Source organism: Triturus cristatus, chromosome 2_1 (genome assembly GCF_964204655.1).
Source record: "Triturus cristatus chromosome 2_1, aTriCri1.1, whole genome shotgun sequence".
Taxonomy (NCBI): domain Eukaryota; kingdom Metazoa; phylum Chordata; class Amphibia; order Caudata; family Salamandridae; genus Triturus; species Triturus cristatus.
The window spans coordinates 421,042,508-421,064,315 of NC_140581.1; the positions used below are offsets into that span (position 1 = coordinate 421,042,508).

A 21,808-nucleotide genomic window follows, 5' to 3' on the forward strand; every position below is an offset into this window, starting at 1 on the left:
TGTATATGTGTGTGTGTATATATCAATCGCAAAGGTAACCTCCAAGGGAGACACCAAAACAGGTAGTGAAATGTTCCCTTTAATTGTGATGACACATCTCAAGCAGGCACCCCGCAAGGAAAAGGCATCCAAAATCATGATCAGCCAGACGCGTTTCAGGGTGTTAACCTTTCTTCAGTGGCTTCGTTAAGAAAAAACAGGAAAGCGGTTCTCCTACACTCTTTAAGTAGAATATATATATTCTGTTGAATTCCTATTGTATCTTAGAAGAAAAACGAAGCCTTGTGCGGTTCCTTAATTATTTTATTCAGCCACTTTGCCAAATGCGTTTCAAGTGCGACGCACTCTTGTTCACGGACAATAGAAACTTTAGCGAGCAGCCATTTTACATTATTTCCCACGTGATTTGGCTAAACTACAATTCGAGTGCATACGAAGAAAGACTTGTAGTTTTTTGTTATTTCATTGCTTTAAGCATGCAGCGCGAGGCATTGAACAAATGCTTTAGTTAATATTCACATTGATACTGAATAAAACATGCGTGAATCAATGTTATATAAAATATACTTTTAAGAAAATTCTTTAAAAAATATATAAATATATAATATAATAAAGATTTTATATATAATAAAGATTTTAAATTATCTCTTTTAAATATTATAAATATTTTAAATATTCTCTTTAATTCATCATTTTAGCCCAAGTGGGCTGACTAAATGTAAATGTTGTAGACTTGTAAAGCGCACAGCTGCCCCAGCAACGGGGCGTCCCGGCGCTGTAGACCGCTGGGGAACCCGTCCTGGCTATCCCTGTGAGATGGTCCCTTTCTGGGTATCTCCAAGGTGAAACCAGGCATCCCTGGCGTCTGTGGGGGGCCGTTGTAGAGATGAGGCAAGCTTAATGCCCAGAGTTGCCGAGTGTGTCCCTGGTTAGAGTAGGTACCGAGGCGAGAATTATCGAGTCCGTTTTGACCCTGGTCCACGACCCTGCCGCGTCGGGAATTGAACCCTGGTCCCTGGCCGATTCTCTGCTTACGGGTCTGCCGTCTCTAACCAGTGAGCCACACCTCTCCACCGAAAGCGAAACTTTGCTTCTCATTGCTGCTCTCTTTGCGTTCAAAAAGAATAAAAACATCAAAGATCATCTAGTCAGGGCTGCACTACCTTGTCTGCCCCACACTGGCACTCTCCACGACCATTGGGGGCTACCACGCATGACCGGACACACAAAGTATGGAAATTGCACGGCATGTAGATTTACTTCTGATTGTAAGGAATTTGTGTTTGGCACTATAAAACATGTACACAGAGAATTCTCTAATTGTAATACAAGCAATGTTATTTATGCCATTCTATGTCCCTGTGAGAAAATCTACATAGGCCAGACAACGCAAAAGATTCGGATCAGAATTTGCCAGCACAGGAGTAGACTTCGCTGCAAAACGCCCAATGCACCATTGGTTGAACATTTTGAAACTTTGTGTCACACTGAAGATGACATACGTTGGACAGTGATAAGCGTTGTCAAAATGCCACTAAGAGGAGCTGACCTCTCTCAATTACTAAATAAAGAGGAATTGAAATGGATCCTGAAAACGGGCAGTATTCACACAGGGTTAAACAGTCTTGAAGACTGGACAACACTACTGTAATCTCAATACTGTGTCAATGTGTATCTTTCTCTCTTTATGATTATCTGTCAATGGTTTTAGCCACCCTAACTGCTTAAATGTTGATCTTTCATGATTCCAACACCTGTCCCCATTTTGCCAAGTCTCAGTGGGACACTCGTTTGTTTAATTGAATATCATGCCTTTACTCTTACGACTTCTCTCCCTTCTCCATATTGGGTTCACTGCATGGACTAAGCCACTCCAAGATGGCCGTTGCAGTCACCCCTTCACTCACAGTCATACGACCCCACTCCAAGATGTCCGCTCCCTTTTTGGCCACATGACTCCACCGACCTGATCACATGACTCCATACTCGTGATCATATGACACCCCACCCAACAACACCTTCATTTCCACTACTCTCTAATCGTACCCGGCCGCGGAAATCACTCGCTCCATTGCATGAGGTAAGCGCATTCACTACTCGCTCGATCCCTTCACCAGCCTTGGGATAATTGTCTCCCCTTGCTTTGACTGTACCGTAACTCATTTTTCAGACGGGTTCCTCCACCGCGAGGCTTGATCATCTACGATCTACCCACTTTTTAAGGTAAGCCATCACCACATACACTCGACTCTCCCACCCCACTCGGTACTCCCTCCTCCTCACTCCCGTTCTCCTCCCTCGCAGGTCCTGGATACCCATCCTCCGACCTTCACTCGTTACTCGCGATGCTTCGCAATCACACGGGATAATCGTCCCCGTTTCCGATACCGCGAGCTCTCGAATACTATGCCTTCTGAGGTAACCAATTAGTCTACTTCGGTTCCCCGCTCACTCCGACCACATCTCCGCTCGCAGTTTTGCATGCCTTATCTCTCCACACAAATCACGCACTTCCGTTTCTTGCTAAATCCTTTCAGTATCTTTTTGCTTCACCCTTGCATAACACTCGTGAACAGCGGTTGATGTAATGCTTGACTACCTATTTATTAACTATGAGCAGCGCAATTCAGACCAACTGTTAATGTTTAAGCTCGGGCATTCATGCCAAGTTCTCTTCTATATCCCACAATGTATATTACCTCTTAAATTGCAAATGTGACCATTCTGTCTCAGCACAAAAGTATCTGACGCCTACCACTGCTTCTACTTAATCAGTCACAACGTATGTTTTTCAATATATACTACCAAAACTAATTCCATAATTATGGCCTTCTTCTCTCCCCTTTTCTTATCCTCCACCTTTTTTTACCTATGTTGTTCTCTATGTAATGTTATCCAGGCATTTGTTTACGGGCAATTTTATTTAATAGTCCTGATGATGATCCGATATCCTCTTGATAAGGATCGAAACGCCGTCGACACAGTTGTCAGCCTTCAACACTTTATTCACTGTACATAATATAATGTGAAGGCGACCCTTTGTATATTAGTTGTTTCGCCATTTAGGTATTCACTGACTGAAACAACCACGAAATTGCCTGAGCCTTTTGAACCCCACTGTCTGTGTGATATGTAAGTTTTCGGATACAGGCTTGTATCCCACTGTGATTTAACTTACATTCTATGTACTATTGTTGAAATATATTATATATTAAAAGTGCCTTTGTCCGGCTGGATACTGGCTCAAATATAGCACTGATTGAGGCTATATTCATTGTATTAATATCCTCTAATTTCTCAGGGACCATTGTCTCCTGCAACAAATCAGTTCCCAAGGTCCCTGACCGATCTCCTCTGGGTGCCCTTGTTCTTTCATATACTGAGCGCAATCGCTGGATTGCAAGGGCGTTTTGCTCTTATCCCCCCTTTTCTGTTGAAAGTGGGTTACTTTCCTTGTTCCCTTTACATTCACATATCACTTTGTTCTTTACACTTTCTCTATTTTCTTAGAGGTATGTCAGATCACGCACCCCTTTACACGGACGATTACATTAGAAACATTTTAGAAGGTCCATCTCTCTTTAATGACTCACCTAGTGCTCCACTAGAAACCAGCTCCACACTCCCAGAACAACTAGAGAAGGTCAAAAAGAAGTCAGTCAGACTTCAGCGCATGATCTGTATGCTTACGGAATACCTGAAAGCAGATATCATCCCAACAGGGCTTCAGGTTAGGAACATACCGGATTTTCACTGATATCCCTAAATACATTACAAACTTCAGTTATATTAGCACCACTTGTTCCAGACATTGGATGGTTTTAGGCATCGATATAGCGACAGAAGAATTAAAGAAATTACTAGAAGAAATAAGTGATATCGAAAAACAAATTAAAGAAAGTGGCACGATAGCTGACAGTAAAAAATTGTTGGACCAAGTACAAAAAACTGTTGATGAATTCTATAGAATAGAACAGAATAAAAAATCAAATTAAGTAAAGAAGGATATCAAATCTTACTCCACTGAAAGGACCTACCCCCTATCTCAATAAAGACTTTTACCTCAACAGATCATATAGTAACCCACGTAACACTAGACCGTGGGGCAGATTCAATAGAAGGAACAACTTAGTAGGATTCTCAGACACTTAAGTTGACTCATCAGACAACTCCGACCCAGGGGAAGGGACTAGTACATCCAGTAGAGCACCAAGCAACCCTTCTTCTTTTTTAGGACGAGGTCAACAAGAACCACAGAAAAGAGGTGGACTGAAATGGACCCACTGGCAAAACCCTCCAGGGGAACGGCACACACGCCGCAATCATTACCAATGGTAACCTACTATAACCCCACGGTTAACTCTAGCTCTACGCATACCCAAATTGACCACCCCACTCCCACCATTTATGGGACACTTCCAAGTCTATCATTGCCCATCTTTAATCTGACCAAACATCAACTCAATGACTCAGAGCTGTCCATACTAAATAAAGGTCTATCCTTTGTGCCTACCACTCACACTAACTTCCTCGATCTGCAGACTGAAGTCCTGAGATTCTTTCGCAAATTAAGACTCCACAGTTATTTTTTATTGAACCCCTTACCCCCTAAGAAATCAAACACATCTTTGAGACCCCCATCGACATTCTCTCTTTCCTCGAATATGGTTCCACCGGAAATATCTACATTCGAGAAACTTGTACTCAACGACCTCTCGCAAATGGCAAAGGAACGACATTTTATCCCATATAACATCACACTGGCCGAAAAATCAGCACTTGACACACTCAAGACCAACCTTGACATAGTCATTAAACCTGCACACAAAGGGGGTGGTATAGTATTACAAGAACTAACCAGTTATAAGAATGAAATACTAAGACAACTAGAGAACACAGATTATTATTGTAAACTTCCCACCAACCCCACTGTTGAACTACAGAAACTTATTCTGCAAGTGACCGCATCAGGTCTTGACCAAGGGTTTCTGTCCAAACTTGAATACCAGTTTCTCAACGCCAAAGCACCACGAACGCCTGTCTTCTACACACTTCCTAAGATCCACAATCAATCCAACCCACCCGGACGCCCTATCGTCTCAGGCTGTGGCTCTATTCTTGAGCCCCTTGGTCTTTATGTAGATTTCTTCATAAAAGACTTTGTACCCGTTACCCCATGCTATGTAAGAGATAGCACACAAATGATCATGCTAGTTGAGAACCATTCTTTTGACCCATGTACTGACACCCTATGTACTTTAGATGTTGAATCATTATACACCAACATCCCCCAAATTGACTCGTTACGTGTGATTGAAGGTATCTTGGGCTCCCGCCCCAGACCACATGCTGTTCCCACCATTTTCATTTTACAGTTGCTTGAGATCTGCCTCACCAAAAATGTTTTCTTATTTGATGGCCAGTTCTATCAGCAAACGAAAGGCACATCAATGGGAGTTGTTTTTGCCCCAAATCTGGCTATACTGTACATGAATGCCCTCGAAACCAATCATATACTTGTACAGCAGAACCCCTTTTGCGCTGCAATTTCTCTATGGAAGCGCCACATAGATGATATTTTTATGATCTGGCATGCCACCCAAACTATGCTAGAACAATTCCTACATTGGCTCAACAACAACTGTGGTGGGCTCAATTTTACACTTTCATACAATACAACAACTATTGCATTTCTAGACCTGAATATCATACACAGAGAAGGTCAGTTGATCACCAGCTTGTTTAGAAAGCCCACGGAACGCAACACTTTACTTAAATACAACAGCAACCACCCTAGAGCATTGAGAGACTCCCTACCCTGCTCTCAGTTTTTACACATATGACGCAACTGCACTCTAAAAGAAGATTACTTCACGGAAGCAAAAACATTGAGTAATAAACTCACAACCAGGGGATACCCCAAGAGACTGATACGCAATGCCCTCAAAAGAGCCTGGTACTGCCCCAGAGAATGCCTTCTAGTGCCCAAACCAAAGAAAACGCAGAACCGCATTGTATGTGTCACGATTTTCTCTCCATCCTCTAACAAACTACGCAAAAGCGTATTGAAACATTGGAATGTGATCAACGCTGGCATACTTAATCTTGACAGACCTCTCTTTGCGTTCAAAAAGAATAAAAACTTCAAAGATCATCTAGTCAGGGCTGCACTACCTTGTCTACCCCACACTGGCACTCCCCACGACCATTGGGGGCTACCACGCCTGACCGGACACACAAAGTGTGGAAATTGCACGGCATGTAGATTTACTTCTGATTGTAAGGAATTTGTGTTTGGCACTATAAAACATGTACACAGAGAATTCTCTAATTGTAATACAAGCAATGTTATTTATGCCATTCTATGTCCCTGTGAGAAAATCTACATAGGCCAGACAACGCAAAAGATTCGGATCAGAATTTGCCAGCACAGAAGTAGACTTTGCTGCAAAACGCCCAATGCACCATTGGTTGAACATTTTGAAACTTTGGGTCACACTGAAGATGACATACGTTGGACAGTGATAAGCGTTGTCAAAATGCCACCAAGAGGAGCTGACCTCTCTCAATTACTAAATAAAGAGGAATTGAAATGGATCCTGAAAACGGGCAGTATTCACACAGGGTTAAACCGTCTTGAAGACTGGACAACACTACTGTAATCTCAATACTGTGTCAATGTGTATCTTTCTCTCTTTATGATTATCTGGCAATGGTTTTCGCTACCCTAACTGCTTAAATGTTGATCTTTCATGGTTCCAACACCTGTCCCCATTTTGCCAAGTCTCAGTGGGACGCTCGTTTGTTTAATTGAATATCATGCCTTTACTCTTACGACTTCAATCCCTTCTCCATATTGGGTTCAGTGCATGGACTAAGCCACTCCAAGATGGCCGTTGCAATCACTCCTTCACTCACATAGTCATATGACCCCACTCCAAGATGTCCGCTCCCTTTTGGCCACATGACTTCACCGACCTGATCACATGACTCCATACTCGTGATCATATGACACCCCACCCAACAACACCTTCTTTTCCACTACGCTCTAATCGTACCGGCCGCGGAAATCACTCGCTCCATTGCATGAGGTAAGCGCATTCACTACTCGCTCGATCCCTTCACCAGCCTTGGGATAATTGTCTCCCCTTGCTTTGACTGTACCGTAACTCATTTTTCAGACGGGTTCCTCCACCGCGAGGCTTGATCATCTACGATCTACCCACATTTTAAGGTAAGCCATCACCACATACACTCGACTCTCCCACCCCACTCGGTACTCCCTCCTCCTCACTCCCGTTCTCCTCCCTCGCAGGTCCCGGATACCCATCCTCCGACCTTCACTCGTTACTCGCGATGCCTCGCAATCACCCGGGATAATCGTCCCTGTTTCCGATACAGCGAGCTCTCGAATACTACGCCTTCTGAGGTAACCAATTAGTCTACTTCGGTTCCCCGCTCACTCCGACCACATCTCTGCTCGCAGTTTCGCATGCCTTATCTATCCACACAAATCACGCACTTCCGTTTCTTGCTAAATCCTTTCAGTATCTTTTTGCCTCACCTTTGCATAACACTTGTGAACAGCGGTTGATGTAATGCTTGACTACCTATTTATTAACTATGCGCAGCGCAATTCAGACTAACTGTTAATATTTAAGTTCGGGCATTCACGCCAAGTTCTCTTCTATATCCCACAATGTATATTACCTCTTAAATTGCAAATGTGACCATTCTGTCTCAGCACAAAAGTATCTGACTCCTACCACTGCTTCTACTTAATCAGTCACAACGTATGTTTTTCAATATATACTACCAAAACTAATTCCATAATTATGGCCTTCTTCTCTCCCCTTTTCTTATTCTCCACCTTTTTTTACCTATGTTGTTCTCTATGTAATGTTATCCAGGCATTTGTTTACGGGCAATTTTATTTAATAGTCCTGATGATGATCGGATATCCTCTTGATAAGGATTGAAATGCCGTCGACACAGTTGTCAGCCTTACACACTTTATTCACTGTACATAATATAATGTGAAGGTGACCCTTTGTATATTAGTTGTTTCGCCATTTAGGTATTCACTGACTGAAACAACCACGAAATTGCCTGAGCCTTTTGTACCCCACTGTCTGTGTGATATGTAAGTTTTCGGATACAGGCTTGTATCCCACTGTGATTTAACTTGCATTCTATGTACTATAGTTGAAATATATTATACATTAAAAGTGCATTTGTCCGGCTGGTTACTGGCTCAAATATAGCACTGATTGAGGCTATATTCATTGTATTAATATCCTCTAATTTCTCAGGGACCATTTTCTCCTGCAACACACCATATAGAGCTGAGCACGATTCACAATAGATTATATATATATATATATATATATATATATATTACCTACTGGCGGTCGCCAGTAGGTAGTTATAGTTAGGACCCCTTTTCCATAGGAAATCCGCAACATTCTATTTTGAATAACTTTGGCGCCGGTCGACGAATCCTCGCGAATTTCTCAAAATAGGTGGGGCGCTACGCTCCGCTCCTACCCTGAAAGTCTCGGGGGGATTCGTCAAGCGGGGGCTGAGATAAAAGGGGGGTCCCAAAACGCGTTTTTCCCATGCATTTTTCCATAGGACCTTTAGACAGGGCTACAGCCCGAACGGCTGAACAGAATTACTAGAAATTTGGCAGAGAGGTAGTCCTCAGGTCAAGGAAGTGCCTTTTGTAGGTTTGGTGTAAATCTGTTCAGTAGATTCTGAGAAAATAGCCTTTAAATCAATATATATATCTGAGCCAGCTTACGGTACGCTTACCGTAAGCTTACCGTACGCGTACGGTGGCGTGCGCGAGCGCGATTCTGATTGGCTCTTAGATCTTAGTAAACATTCGAAACAGCCGAAACCAGGAAGCGGCGGCCGCCATTTTCTCTCTCGCACTGAGAGCTAGGTTGTTAAATAAAACCAATAAACATGTAAAGGGGCTGTTTAGACAGCTCCCACACACATAGCCATGTTGAGGGAGTCCCCAAAGACCCCACAAGGCCAAAAATGCAATTTTTATTTTTTCGCTAATTTCGCCGATTACGCTTACCGTACGCGTACGGTAAAAAATGTAAAAAAAAAAAACACTATCCACACTCTCCCCACCCCCTGCGCTTGTGGTGGCCGCAGGCCACCAAATGTTCAGGGCTCATTAGAAGTGTGAAAAACCACAATCTTTTAAACCAAAATAATAAAAGAAAAAATTAACAACACTCTCTCCACCCCGTGTGCAAATGGTGCCCGAAGGGCACCATTTGTGCATGGCTTATAAAAATTACGAAAAATTAAAATATTACCTTTCAAAACGAAGTGCATCATATGTCATCCATGTGCGCACGGTGCGCGAAGCGCATCGTGCGTACATGGCCCATCTAGCGTAACGTGGGCACGCGGTGCGTGCACGGCACTAACTGCGTAAAGTGGGCGCGCGGTGCGCGAAGCGCACCGCGTGCTTACTGTGCGCGCACGGTGCGCGAAGCGCACCGTGCGCGCACGGAACGAACTGCGTTAAGTGGGCGCGCACGCCACGAATGGCGTAAAGTAACTTAGCATTTAAAAAACCGTACAAATTCACTGAAAAAACCATAGGTTTCACACACGTTATAGTTAGGAATTAGCATTTAAAAAACCTTGCAAATTCACTGAAAAAACCATAGGTTTCACACATGTTATAGTTAGCGGAAATTTTACTGATAAAAAAACCAGTGAAATTCCCCCGTTATAGTTAGTGTAGGCAACTATAACTCACGCGACCGCAATCTTCTGCTGATGACATATGTGTCTTTATGAAAAAAAAATATTTGAAATATATGTATAGCTAAAAATGTATGGAAGAAGACATGGGCAAATAAGTGTCTAAATACAGTATTAGCATCAGCAGAGGATTGCGGTCGCGTGAGTTATAGTTGCCTATACTAACTATAACGGGGGAATTTCACTGGTTTTTTATCAGTAAAATTTCCGCTAACTATAACGTGTGAAACCTATGGTTTTTTCAGTGAATATATATATATACATATACATATATATATATACATATATATATATATACATATAAACACATAGCGGAAACTTTCTGGCGCAGCTGGTCACATTCATCAGTCGGGGTCGGGGTCGGTGTAAGTTGCGGGTGCCGGTACCTGATGATACATGAAAGAAACTTCAGTATTCTAATCCAATACAAAAGAAGTCGCACACCAAGGTAGATTTTCAAAGGTTCAATGTATTAAATTCAACGGCAACGCGTTTCGATCATAAGGATCGTCTTTAGAAGCCAGATTGTGAAGAAGATCCTTGAATTAGAATACTGAAGTTATATATATATATATATATATATATATATATATATATATATATATATATATATATATATTTTCACTGAAAAAACCATAGGTTTCAGGGGTCTTATAGTTAGCTGGACTTTTCACTTGTACAAAACCATTGAAATTCCCCCGTTATAGTTAGTTCAGCTAACTATAACTCGCGCGCCCGCAATGCACTGCTGATGACGTCACATATTACATCACTCATGACATGGTCAGTGACATCACTGATGACATCACTGATGACATCATCCAGTGAATATGTGTTTTTCTGAAAATTAAATATGTTTTATATATGTATATCTCAAGGTCGATGGAAGAATAAATGGGTATATAAGTGTCTAAATGGATGATTTGTTTTTGAAAAATTGATTGTGTAACTGACTGATTAAGTGTATCATAGTGAATACATGGCTTAGTGAGTAATGTTTAAATATGTAAATATCTGTATCAGTCTCTCACTTTGTGTATAAGTGGCTGCATGGGTTGGTGAGTAGCTACATGGGTGTCTATATAGGTTATTAGTTGGTTTTTTGAGTATCAGTCTGAGTGTCTGCATGGTTCGGTGGGGGGTATTACGTAGTGCATAGGTGCATGAATGAGTGACTCACTGTTTGTATGTGTTGAAGACAGCATGTGTGCAGGACTGTATGGGTGGATGAGTGTGTGTATGGGTGTGTTAGTGAGTGAATGACTGTCTCAATAGTGTCTTTATGAGTAACTACATATGTTTTAAACTAGTATATGTGACTATTGGTGTATATATGTGAGAGTGAGAGATTGAAAGAGTTCCTGTATGAATAAGTATGTGTTTCTATAAGTGATTGTTTAAAAGACTAAGTATGTGTAAGTTTCCGTAGAAGTAAGTGTGGTGGTGTGTGTATAACTGTATATGCAAGTAAATGTATGTTGTATTCTTTATTAGCATGAGTGACTATGTGTGTGAGTAACTATGGATGAGTGGCATTGTGTAACAGGATGCATAGGTGTATGAGTACATATGATGAGTGAGTACATGTATGAGTGACTGTATAGGACGGTTGGTGAATGAGTGGATGTGTATGTGGATCTTAGAATTACTGAAGAGGTTGTTGTAACTGGTATTGGTATGTCCATTGTTTTGAAAATGTTAGTCTCTATTTTTGAATGTGTGTATCAAAGGTTATATTAGGGTGAGAGGAGTTCTGCCACTCTATCACAAGGATGATGTCATCAGTGATGTCATCAGTGATGTCATTTGAGATGTCATCAGTGATGTCACTGACCATGTCATGAGTGATGTAATATGTGACGTCATCAGCAGTGCATTGCGGGCGCGCGAGTTATAGTTAGGTGAACTAACTATAACGGGGGAACTTCAATGGTTTTGTACAAGTGAAAAGTCCAGCTAACTATAACACCCCTGAAACCTATGGTTTTTTCAGTGAATTTCTGAGGTTTTTTAAATGCTAATTCCTAACTATAACGTGCCTGAAACCTATGGTTTTTTCTGTGAATTTCAAAGGTTTTTTAAATGCTAATTTCTAACTATGCCTACAGAGATAGGACATGTGAAGAAAGAAGAAAAAATGCACAGAAAGAAACAAAAGAAGTTCAGAAAGAAGCAACACAAGTCCTCAAATACGAAGATAAGTGCAGGAAGAAGGATAACGTGCAGAAATAACAAAAAGAAGAGCAGAAAGAAGCCTTGTTGCAAAATCATCCTGTACCCTCAAGTTTTTCAGACGGATACTGGTGGTAACTGAGTCTGACTAACCAGTCCTAGAGCCAGTGCTATGTTAAAAGACACTTAGAATACAGTGAAAACACCTACATACACTAGGGAACATTATGCGTTGGGGTCCCCCTGTGATTAGCATGACCTCCTCTGTAAGCCCCTAGTATATAATAGGGCATGGGGATTAAAACTAACTCTTAAAACAGGCCACAGGGCGTTTTTGCACACGTTAACTCAGGCCCCGTCCCCTCCCTTCACCACTGTGTAAACACGCCCTGTGTCCGTTTTTAGTTGGGAGATTAAGTGCATTTGAATCCTGAGGGTCCCTAGGGTCCAACTAGCCCACTAGGTACCTCCAGTAAGTGCCACAGAGCTGCGTTGCAGAGAGGTGTAAAAAGTGGCACGGCCTGGACCACCTCTCTGCAATGCAGCTCAGTGGCGCTTACTGGAAGCACTTGGTGGGCTAGTTAGCCCCCAGGGGCCCTCAGTATTGAAGGGAAATTATATCCCCAATTTAAAACGTGCCATAGTGTGTGTTTGCACACGTCACCTCAGTCCCAGTCCCCTCCCTTCACCACTGTGTAAACGCGCCCTGTGGCTGTTCTAAGTTGACAGATTAAGTCCCCTTGAACCCTAAGGGTCCCTAGGGTCAAACTAGAGCACTAGGTACCTCCAGTAAGCGCCACAGAGCTGCGTTGCAGAGAGGTGTAAAAAGGGGCTTGGCCTCAGAACACCTGTCTGCAGCGCAGCTCCCTGGCGCATACTGGAGATGCCTGTTGGGGGCGCGTTTGCAGAGTGCTGCACGGAGGGGGCATGGCCTCCCGCACGATGCCAGTCTTTTATTTATTTAAATTTTTTAAGAAGGGGGGCTGTGTGGTTCCCCTTCTTATTCTAATTTATTGGCCCTGATGACCCCATCCCCCAGGGCCTGTCTCCTAATTATATTTTTTTGACCCCAATCCCCAGGGCCGGCCACTGTTTTTTATTATTTTTAAAAAATATATATTTATAGACACACCTAGGACATGCTGGACAAACCGTACGTACCTATCACCATGACGATTTGCGTGATATTCATTAAAAGGCGACTATGCATGCAATGAATCCACGTGGAATGTATTTACACCACTAGTGAAGCTCTGACATGTCTGATGCCCTACCGTGCCTAATCCCGGTAGACACCCTTGTCGTTTATTTATACAAACATGCGTAGCTATTGACTGGCACATTTAATACACATGCACACCAAGCCATTCAAAGGGGATTCGACAAAAATTCGACCAAAACTATGCAAGAAACCCCCCTCACGGTTAATAAAACACACATCGACTGCCGGATGTGTAATACTTTTTATTTTACTCTCTGCAAAGGGGACGAACATCACTTGAGAGTCACAGCGCGCTCCTGACAGAGCCCAATGCTGTGTTACACCCACCATTGCCTGCCGAGTGCCACACACCTCTGTGTTGTGTTCCACTAGCTAGTGCATATGCTATGACACTCTCTAGCCCATGTGCACTGTAACACCACCCCGTGAATATGTCATGCTACACTTTTCTTCGCACGGGTTATATTGCCACATCTAACGTGCCTTCCTCGATGCCTATGTTATAACGCACAGTGCTATGCCATACATATTACAATCTGGGATCCATATCTTTGTCACAGTGCATATGCAACGTTACACTCCCCAGCACATATTTTATATTACAACTTTAGAGACTAGTTAGGTTACACAACACTGCCCTGTGCATATTACACTCCAAGGCGCATATCGCATAGCACGCTCTAGTGCCTGTGTTATCTCGCGCTCTCCAATCAATCTGTCATTGCGCACAATGTATTGCATATTATATTTCACGCCCGGTTCATCTTATATCACACTTTTTGGTACATAGTTTATACCATACACTATATCTAGTTTTCATTTTCAATCGTGCTCTCAGGACTATGTTCTATATAACACTGTGTTCACCTACCCTTTTCACGGGCATTACATTTTGCGATAGGGGGTGGAGGGTCAGGGGGTGTTTCTGCCAAGTGAGCCCGGAGTCACAGTCACAAACGTCCTCTTCTTCCTGAATAAAAGTGAGATTATGCTGCATACTTCTTCATATTTTAAGTAGTTCGCACAGACACAATGTTTTAAAAACAATAAAGTTCCTAATACCCGCCTTCTCTGAACAGTTAGCTTGCTGCCCCATCCCCCTCCTCCCTATCCTCTGTTGTGTGAATCCATGGACTAGCCTCCTCCCTCCTGCCATGCATGGTCTGATGTGCTACCACTGCCTTCAATTTAGTATGATGTACCAGTCCACTCCTCCTGCCCTCCATTGCCCAATTCTATGCCCCATCATTGACCTACTGCTTAAACTCTGTGCTTAGCTTGCTGCCCCTATTCTCCTTCCCCCTGCCCTCCGATGTCTTTGTGCATGCCCCTGCTCCATCCTTTTTGCCCACCATGTCCCATGGACCTGCCACTCCTATCTACTCTGTGTGTTCTGTTGAGCTGCCACTCCCCTCCCACCTGCCTAGCATTGCCAGATGACTGTAACCTGTCCCTGCTACCTCCACCCTGCCTGTCCACATGCCATGCCCCTATCCTCTTCCTCCTGTCCTACATGGTCCATTGTACTGCCACACCCTTCTGCCCTCCCTGGTCTGTTGTGCTGCAACTGCTCCTCATGCCTGCCCCGTGTGGTCTGTTGTGAGGCCCCTTCCCCTGAACTTTCTTGTCTGTGCACAGGTCCTGACCCTCCCTTCTATCCTCCATCGTCCTTTGTGCATGCCCCTGCACCCTCCTTCTTGGCCATCATAGCCATTGTGCTGCCACTAACCCTCCCACTTGCCATGCATGGTCTTCTGTGCTGCCATGGCCCCTCCCACCTTCCCTGTGTGGTCAGTTAGCTGCCCCTGACCCCCTCCCACCTTCCCTCCATGGTCTGTGTGTATGCCATCACAGTCTCACTGTTGCTCTTCATGGTGTGTCTTGCTTCTAGTGCCCATCCTGCCTGACCTCCATGGCTATCTTGCTGCTCCTGCCCTGCCCCCTTGCCCCCAGCCCTCTGTTTACAAGTGCAGACCCCTACTCCCTCCCTCCTGGCTTGTCTGTTCCATTGTAATGCCCCTGATCCGTCCCTCCTGCCCTTTATGGTCTGTTATGCTGCAGCTTTCTCTCCTGTCTGTCCATTATGGCCAGCTAGCTACCATTGCCTCTTGCCCCTCTGTTCTCTGTTGTCCATGTGCATGGTCCTGTCCCCTCCCTCTTGCTTTCTATGGATTGTTGTGCTGCACTCCCGTCCTGCATGCCCTGTGTGGTGTATATTGCTGCTGCAAACCCTGATGCCTGCCCTGCAGGGTCAGTTTGGTGCACCTCTCCATGTCCCTCCTGTCCTCTGTTATCCAAGTCCATGTCCCTATCCCATTTCCTTCCATGATCCAATGTACCATACTTGCGAACATTTTGAACTTGGTAAGAGGGAGATTTTGAAAAAAAACTGGGGTATTGATTTTCCCCTTTGAGTTACATTGAAAAAGAGGAGATTGTAGACAGGAGACAGATCAAATAAAGCCCATTTGAGCTTAAAAACATTGGACGTTTCCTGGCTGAATCGGGTCTGTTGGCATGTATGGTTGTACTACCATTGCCTCTTCCTTCTGCCCACAATGGTCTATTACATTGCCACAGCCTCTCTTGCAAGTCCTGTATTGTTGGTTTGTTGCCCCTGCCCCCCTTTCCACTGCCCTCCATAGTCTGTTGTGCTTCCACGGCCCTTCCTGCCTGCTCAGTGTGGTTAAATTGTTACCTTTGCACCCTCCTACCTGCCTTCAATTTTCAGAGTCCGTGCGCCTGGCCTCTGCCCTCAACAGTATCCTAATGAACAACTAGATTGCTAACATTCTATATTTATTACAAAAGTGTGGAACGCCTGACATCATCTTGATGTAATCAAAACTGTAATACCTAGAGCATTTCCTTTAGAAATTACATATATGAGAGGGTCTTATTGGCATCAAAATTACGGTTAGTGCTCTAAAAGACTAAAATAAGGACATATTTTCTGAGTTTTCAAATAGCGACAAAGCACTTTTAAATTATTTGTTATCTTTATGTTTTTTTATCCAGTTGACCACTTGATTAAATGTTGCACTTAGGGGAGAGGATGTGGTGTTACTTCCAGAACTGCAGACTTTGCAACTGGGGAACCAGGTTGAAGTTTCTGCTTCAGCTCGACATTCTGTGATTCTGGTCAAATCACTTAGTCTCCCCATGTCTACAACCAAAATGAATTTGTTCTTGTGTCATGTAACCAATGCTCATGTAAAGCACTCCAATACCTGACAAGTCTGCACTATATAACACTGCAAAAACACAAAATAATAAGTGTTTTGCACACTTCTGTCATTGGGCTATATTTGGGTTACATCTGGGTGATTTTGGGCTACATTTGGGCTCTTTTGTCTCCGGTGGCCATCTTGGGAAATTTATTTGTTATGAAGTTTCCTAATTTCCTCATGTACTGTAGTCTCCTCAGTAGGAAATGCTTTCAGTTTTTTACTTTGATTCCATCATGAAGGTATTCAGATATGTCACACATTTGCCATAAATTCTGAATGTTAGCACTCTAGTTGCTCATTAGATCACTGTAGTAAAACTACTGTTCACCATGGAAGTCTGCTCCTGGTATTAAAAGTGCATGTTTCAGTCTGCATGTCAGAATTTTTTAATGAAATAGAAGAGGATTTGAGAAGTCACTCAAAATGTGCCCTCATTTTCTTTCTTCAGCATTAATCATAATTTCTATGGCAAAATGAACCCCCTCATTGTGTTACTTTTTAAATTAAATGTTTTAGGTGTTACCAGTTTATTCCAATCAAGATGGCTTCAGGTGTGCCATACATTTGTCATAATGAAGACAGTAAGCGCTCTAGTTGTTTTTAAGAACATTCTGGGACATTCTGTCATTGGGCTAAACTTGGGCTACATCTGGGTGATATTTGGGCTACATTTGGGCTCTTTTGTCTCTGGTGGCCATCTTGGGAGACTTATTTGTTATGAAGTTTCCTAATTTCCTCATTTACTGCAGTCTCCTCAGTAGGAAATACTTTCAGTTTTTTACTTTGATTCCATCAAGAAGGAATTCAGATGTGTCACACATTTGCCATAAATTCAGAATGTTAGCACTCTTTTTGCTCATTAGATCACTGTAGTAAAGCTACTGCTCACCAGGGAAAACTGCTGCTGGTATTGAAAGTGCATGTTTCAGTCTGCATGTCAGAATTTTTTAATGAAATAGAAGAGGATTTGAGAAGTCACTCAAAATGTGCCCTAATTTTTCTTTCTGCAGCACTAATCATACTTTTTATGGAAAAATGAACCCCCTCATTTTGTTCCTTTTTAAATTAGATGTTTTAAGAGTTACCACTTTAATCCAAGCAAGATGGCTTCAGGTGTGCCATACTTTTATCATAAGTAGGACTGTTAGCGCTCTAGTAGTTCTTTGGAACACTTTGGGAAGCTGCAGTAGAACACAAAGGAATCAACTGACAGTCTCTGTCCTTGTTGGATGTACATGTTTTACTGAGAATGTCAGACTTCATTCTCACATGACTGAGAAAGATAATGTGAATTTACAGAAAATAAGCTCTCAGTTTAGCTTATAGATCACCTTCCAAACCTCTGTGGTAAAAGCATGAGAAAATATTTTTCTCTCAATCATGATATCGCAGCAGAAGGCTTTTTCACATGGTGAAATCACCTTAGAACATACCACAATTCCTAAAATGAGTATGGTACCATCAACAAATGATTTATAATGTGACTAAAGTCTTAAAACCTTCTATTAACTGCAATGCTTTTTAATGAGGTGCTATCATGTATATTGGTCCCAAGATGGCTGCCAACACTTCTTGGATGAAGTGCTGACAGCCAATCAGATCTCAAGATGAGATGTGTGGTTAGGCTCCGCCCACATATATATATATGCTTTTAAATGCTATTTTCTCAGGAAATACTGAACAGATTTACACCAGACCTGCAAAAGGCACTTCCTTGACCTTATGGCTACCTCTCTGCCAAATTTCAAGTAATTCTGTTCAGCCGTTCGGGCTGTAGCTGTGTCTAAAGGTCCTATGGAAAAATGCATGGGGAAAATGCGTTTTGGGACCCCCCTTTTTTCTCGGCCCCTGCTTGACGAATCACCCCGAGACTTTTAGGGTAGGAGCTGAACGTAGCGCCCCATTAGTTTTGAAAATTTCGCGAGGATTCGTCAACCGGGCGCGTACCGTAAGCTTATCGTACGCGCACGCCGCCGTGCGCGAGCTCGATTCTGATTGGTTGTTAGATCTTAGTAAACATTCGAATCGGTCGAAACCAGGAAGTGTCGGCCGCCATTTTGTCTCTCGCAGTCTGAGGGGGTGAAAAACAAAGGTGGATAACTTGTAAAGCGGGCAGGCTGGACAGTTCCTGGCCCCCTAGCCTTGGTCAGGGGGTCCCAGAAGGACCCCCAAGGGCAAAAACGTATTTTAAATTTGTTATGAAAAATCGCGGAGTGCGCGTAGCGTACGCGCACGGTAGAAACTGAAAAATTTCGTGGGCGTTCGGTGCGCGAAGCGCACCGAACGCCCACAGCGCGCGCACGGTACGCGCACGGTGAAAAACCTTAAAAATTTTTTAAAAAATACATAACTTAGCATTTAAAAAACCGTACAAATTCACTGAAAAAACCATAGGTTTCACACACGTTATAGTTAGGAATTAGCATTTAAAAAACCTTGCAAATTCACTTAAAAAACCATAGGTTTCACACATGTTATAGTTAGCTGGGCATTTCACTCGTGAAAAACCAATGAAATTCCCCCGTTATAGTTAGTGCAGGCAACTATAACTCACGCGACCGCAATCCTCTGCTGATGACGTCAGATATTACATCACTGATGACATATGTGTTTTTCTGAAAAAAAAAATTGTAATATATGTATAGCTAAAAATTAATGGAAGAAGACATGGGTAAATAAGTGTCTAAATACAGTGATGTAATATCTGACGTCGTCAGCAGAGGATTGCGGTCGCATGAGTTATAGTTTCCTGCACTAACTATAACGGGGGAATTTCATTGGTTTTTCACGAGTGAAATGCCCAGCTAACTATAACATGTGTGAAACCTATGGTTTTTTAAGTGAATATATATATCTACAAACACACACTTGAGCTTACCTGGTATAATTATATTTTAATTGTAAAGGTATGCGTGGTAATGACTTGCATGGTATAGGCAATGAGTGGTAAAGCTATTGCGTGGTAATAGCATGCGTGTAATGGAATGCGTGGTTCCGTCAAACATCTGTTACATTGTCATTCACATTTTACTTACAAACACCACAGCTCACAACATAGGGCAATGGGTCAGCCCATTTCACCAATTTGCCCTCCTCACTTTGACTTATACCATTTTCCTTCTGTACCATGTGCACATTCCCTATAAATGTAGAATCTTTCAGTGCTGGGGCAGGTGGGCTAATGTGTCCTTCAGTTTTAAGATAAAAAACATGATTTTTCAGTCACTACTGAAAACTTATATTTCATGTCTTACCTTTTATAAGGGCCATACAGCGTACAACACTCTGCTATCCAGTCAAAAACATTAAAATATTATTTTACCGATTCAAGATTGTCGACATTTTGAATGCAGCACGTTGGAATCTTGAAAAGGTTGAGGAATATTAGTGCGTACAATATATAATAATAATGTGTATGACATGAGTCAAGCATTGGCAAAGCCAATAGATCTGATGTTGCATTTAGCTTTGCCAATGATACTTTTGTAGTTCCACACACTATCAGAACATAGTACCTATATAAAATTGTTTATCTAAGAACAAAAACACCTGCCCTCAATCATGCCTTCCCTAATGTCTACACCCCAGTCCAATCTCTATTAAATAATATGCCATTTCGGCGAGGTCGGAATTCCTGTGCATTGTGTGCTATACTAAAATTTATACAGCATGATTAAAGCTAAGCACAACTTTAAATTGGAAAAATAAGAGAAACATTTTCTTGAGATTGCGTAGAAGGCAGCTCGTGCATCAGCATTTAATAATAGGATATTGTTCTATTTCTTTGCTTCATAAAAGTAACCAAACCAAAGAGTCAGATGCAGGACAATAAGTGAAACTTTTGAGTACCTTTTCCATTTGTGCCCATATATTTTCACACTGGTCTAATAACTGTTCCTTAGCCTCTGCAGAACATTCAGACTCACAAGTGAGATCCGGTGCCAGATCACAATTATATGATGACATGTGCTTTGCCAACGCCTCAGCCTGAAAAGAATAAAATAAATTAATGACATTTAGCAGTAATATAATTAAGAATAAGGCAAGAATGATGATCATTGACATGCAACAGAGACATATACATTTTTTAAAGTCAGAATATGAAATAGCGTCCCCTCACAATTATGGTTATAAACTATGTTGGATTTCCCTGTCAAACCTTGCAATCTCATTTTATTTTTGTAAACGGTTACGTAGTGGTATCCTCCAAATTGTGAAGCACCTTGACCTTAAACAACGAGCAGATGACATCAGAGCCGAAGAGAAAGCTTAATTTGCAGATACATTACCTCAAGAAAGGTGCAGTTTAAATGAGGACTTACTTTCCACCAACAAGTTATGATACCTCACAATCCTACTAAAAATAAGTTTGGCATACCTGCCAATTCAACCCAATTATATCCTTACAGATGTGTATACACTTGATGCTGCAGAGTAACTTCCCAAGAAATCATGCTCCAAAAAACATCTACTCAAATCTGGTCCCTTACACTCCTGGCTAGCATAGTCCCATCTTTTAATTTGAACTACTCAAGAACAAGAGGAAAGGGGAATTAAACTTAATTCATAAGCATTTCCTCTGAACTTCTACACTGAGAGAGTGTGAAGAAGCAGAAGTGGGTGGGAACCCTAACATGCTGTAATGTGCGGAGGTTATAAATCCTCTGAGCTCCAGATCCTTCAAGAAAGGCAGCAAACTGAGTATGTGTTTGAACAACTACTCCAGGGTCAATACTACAGGGGGTGTTAGATAAAAGTAAATTTATATAGAATATGGGGAAACTGTGGGACTGTTAGAGCTGGTGCCCCAACTGGAGTCTGCAGACAGACAGGACTGTTCAGCATAAGCTTTCAAATGAGTTCTTTATACAACAAAAGGAGCTGAACTTCAAAATGCTACTGAAGATAAGCTGTGTTGACGGGCAAAGTGGGCATTGCACATGAACCTAATTCATCCACAGGCAGATGGACTCGGTTATGGGATTGGTGAGTGAACTTGGGGTAGGGAGTTAAGTCCTGCAAAGAGACATTCTCTAGGAAGGTATTATACATTCCTTAAAATCATAATGAAGATGGAGGATCTGCTAGAACAAGTATTGATACCATATAATGCCTCAGTGCAGCGAGCTCAGTATACAGACCAGTTGGGCATAATTCTTTAATAGAAGACAGTTGAGTACTTAGTATGTTGGCTGCAGTTACAGATTCTGTGCATCCAACTCATAGATCTGGTTTTGGGTTTAAAAATGCAACACGCTGAAAGGGATATAACAGCAGAGCGAGCTGCAATTAAATCAGACTAATACATTGCTACAGCATTCCTTGGCTGACATAATGCATAAACCAACCAAGCATCAATAAATATTGGTCATATAGATCCTTATCAATA

At 42.3% G+C, this 21,808-nt stretch overlaps 1 protein-coding gene across 2 annotated transcripts in view; it reads right to left on the reverse strand.

Annotated features, from left to right (window-relative positions):
* Positions 1-21,808, reverse strand: part of CENPK (centromere protein K) — a 569,542-nt gene that overhangs the window by 507,247 nt on the left and 40,487 nt on the right. For both annotated transcript variants that reach the window (XM_085631740.1, XM_085631750.1), the window contains one exon: positions 20,269-20,406. In XM_085631740.1, coding sequence (XP_085487866.1) covers positions 20,269-20,406 — 138 coding nt within the window. The remainder of the gene's footprint in view (positions 1-20,268; positions 20,407-21,808) is intronic.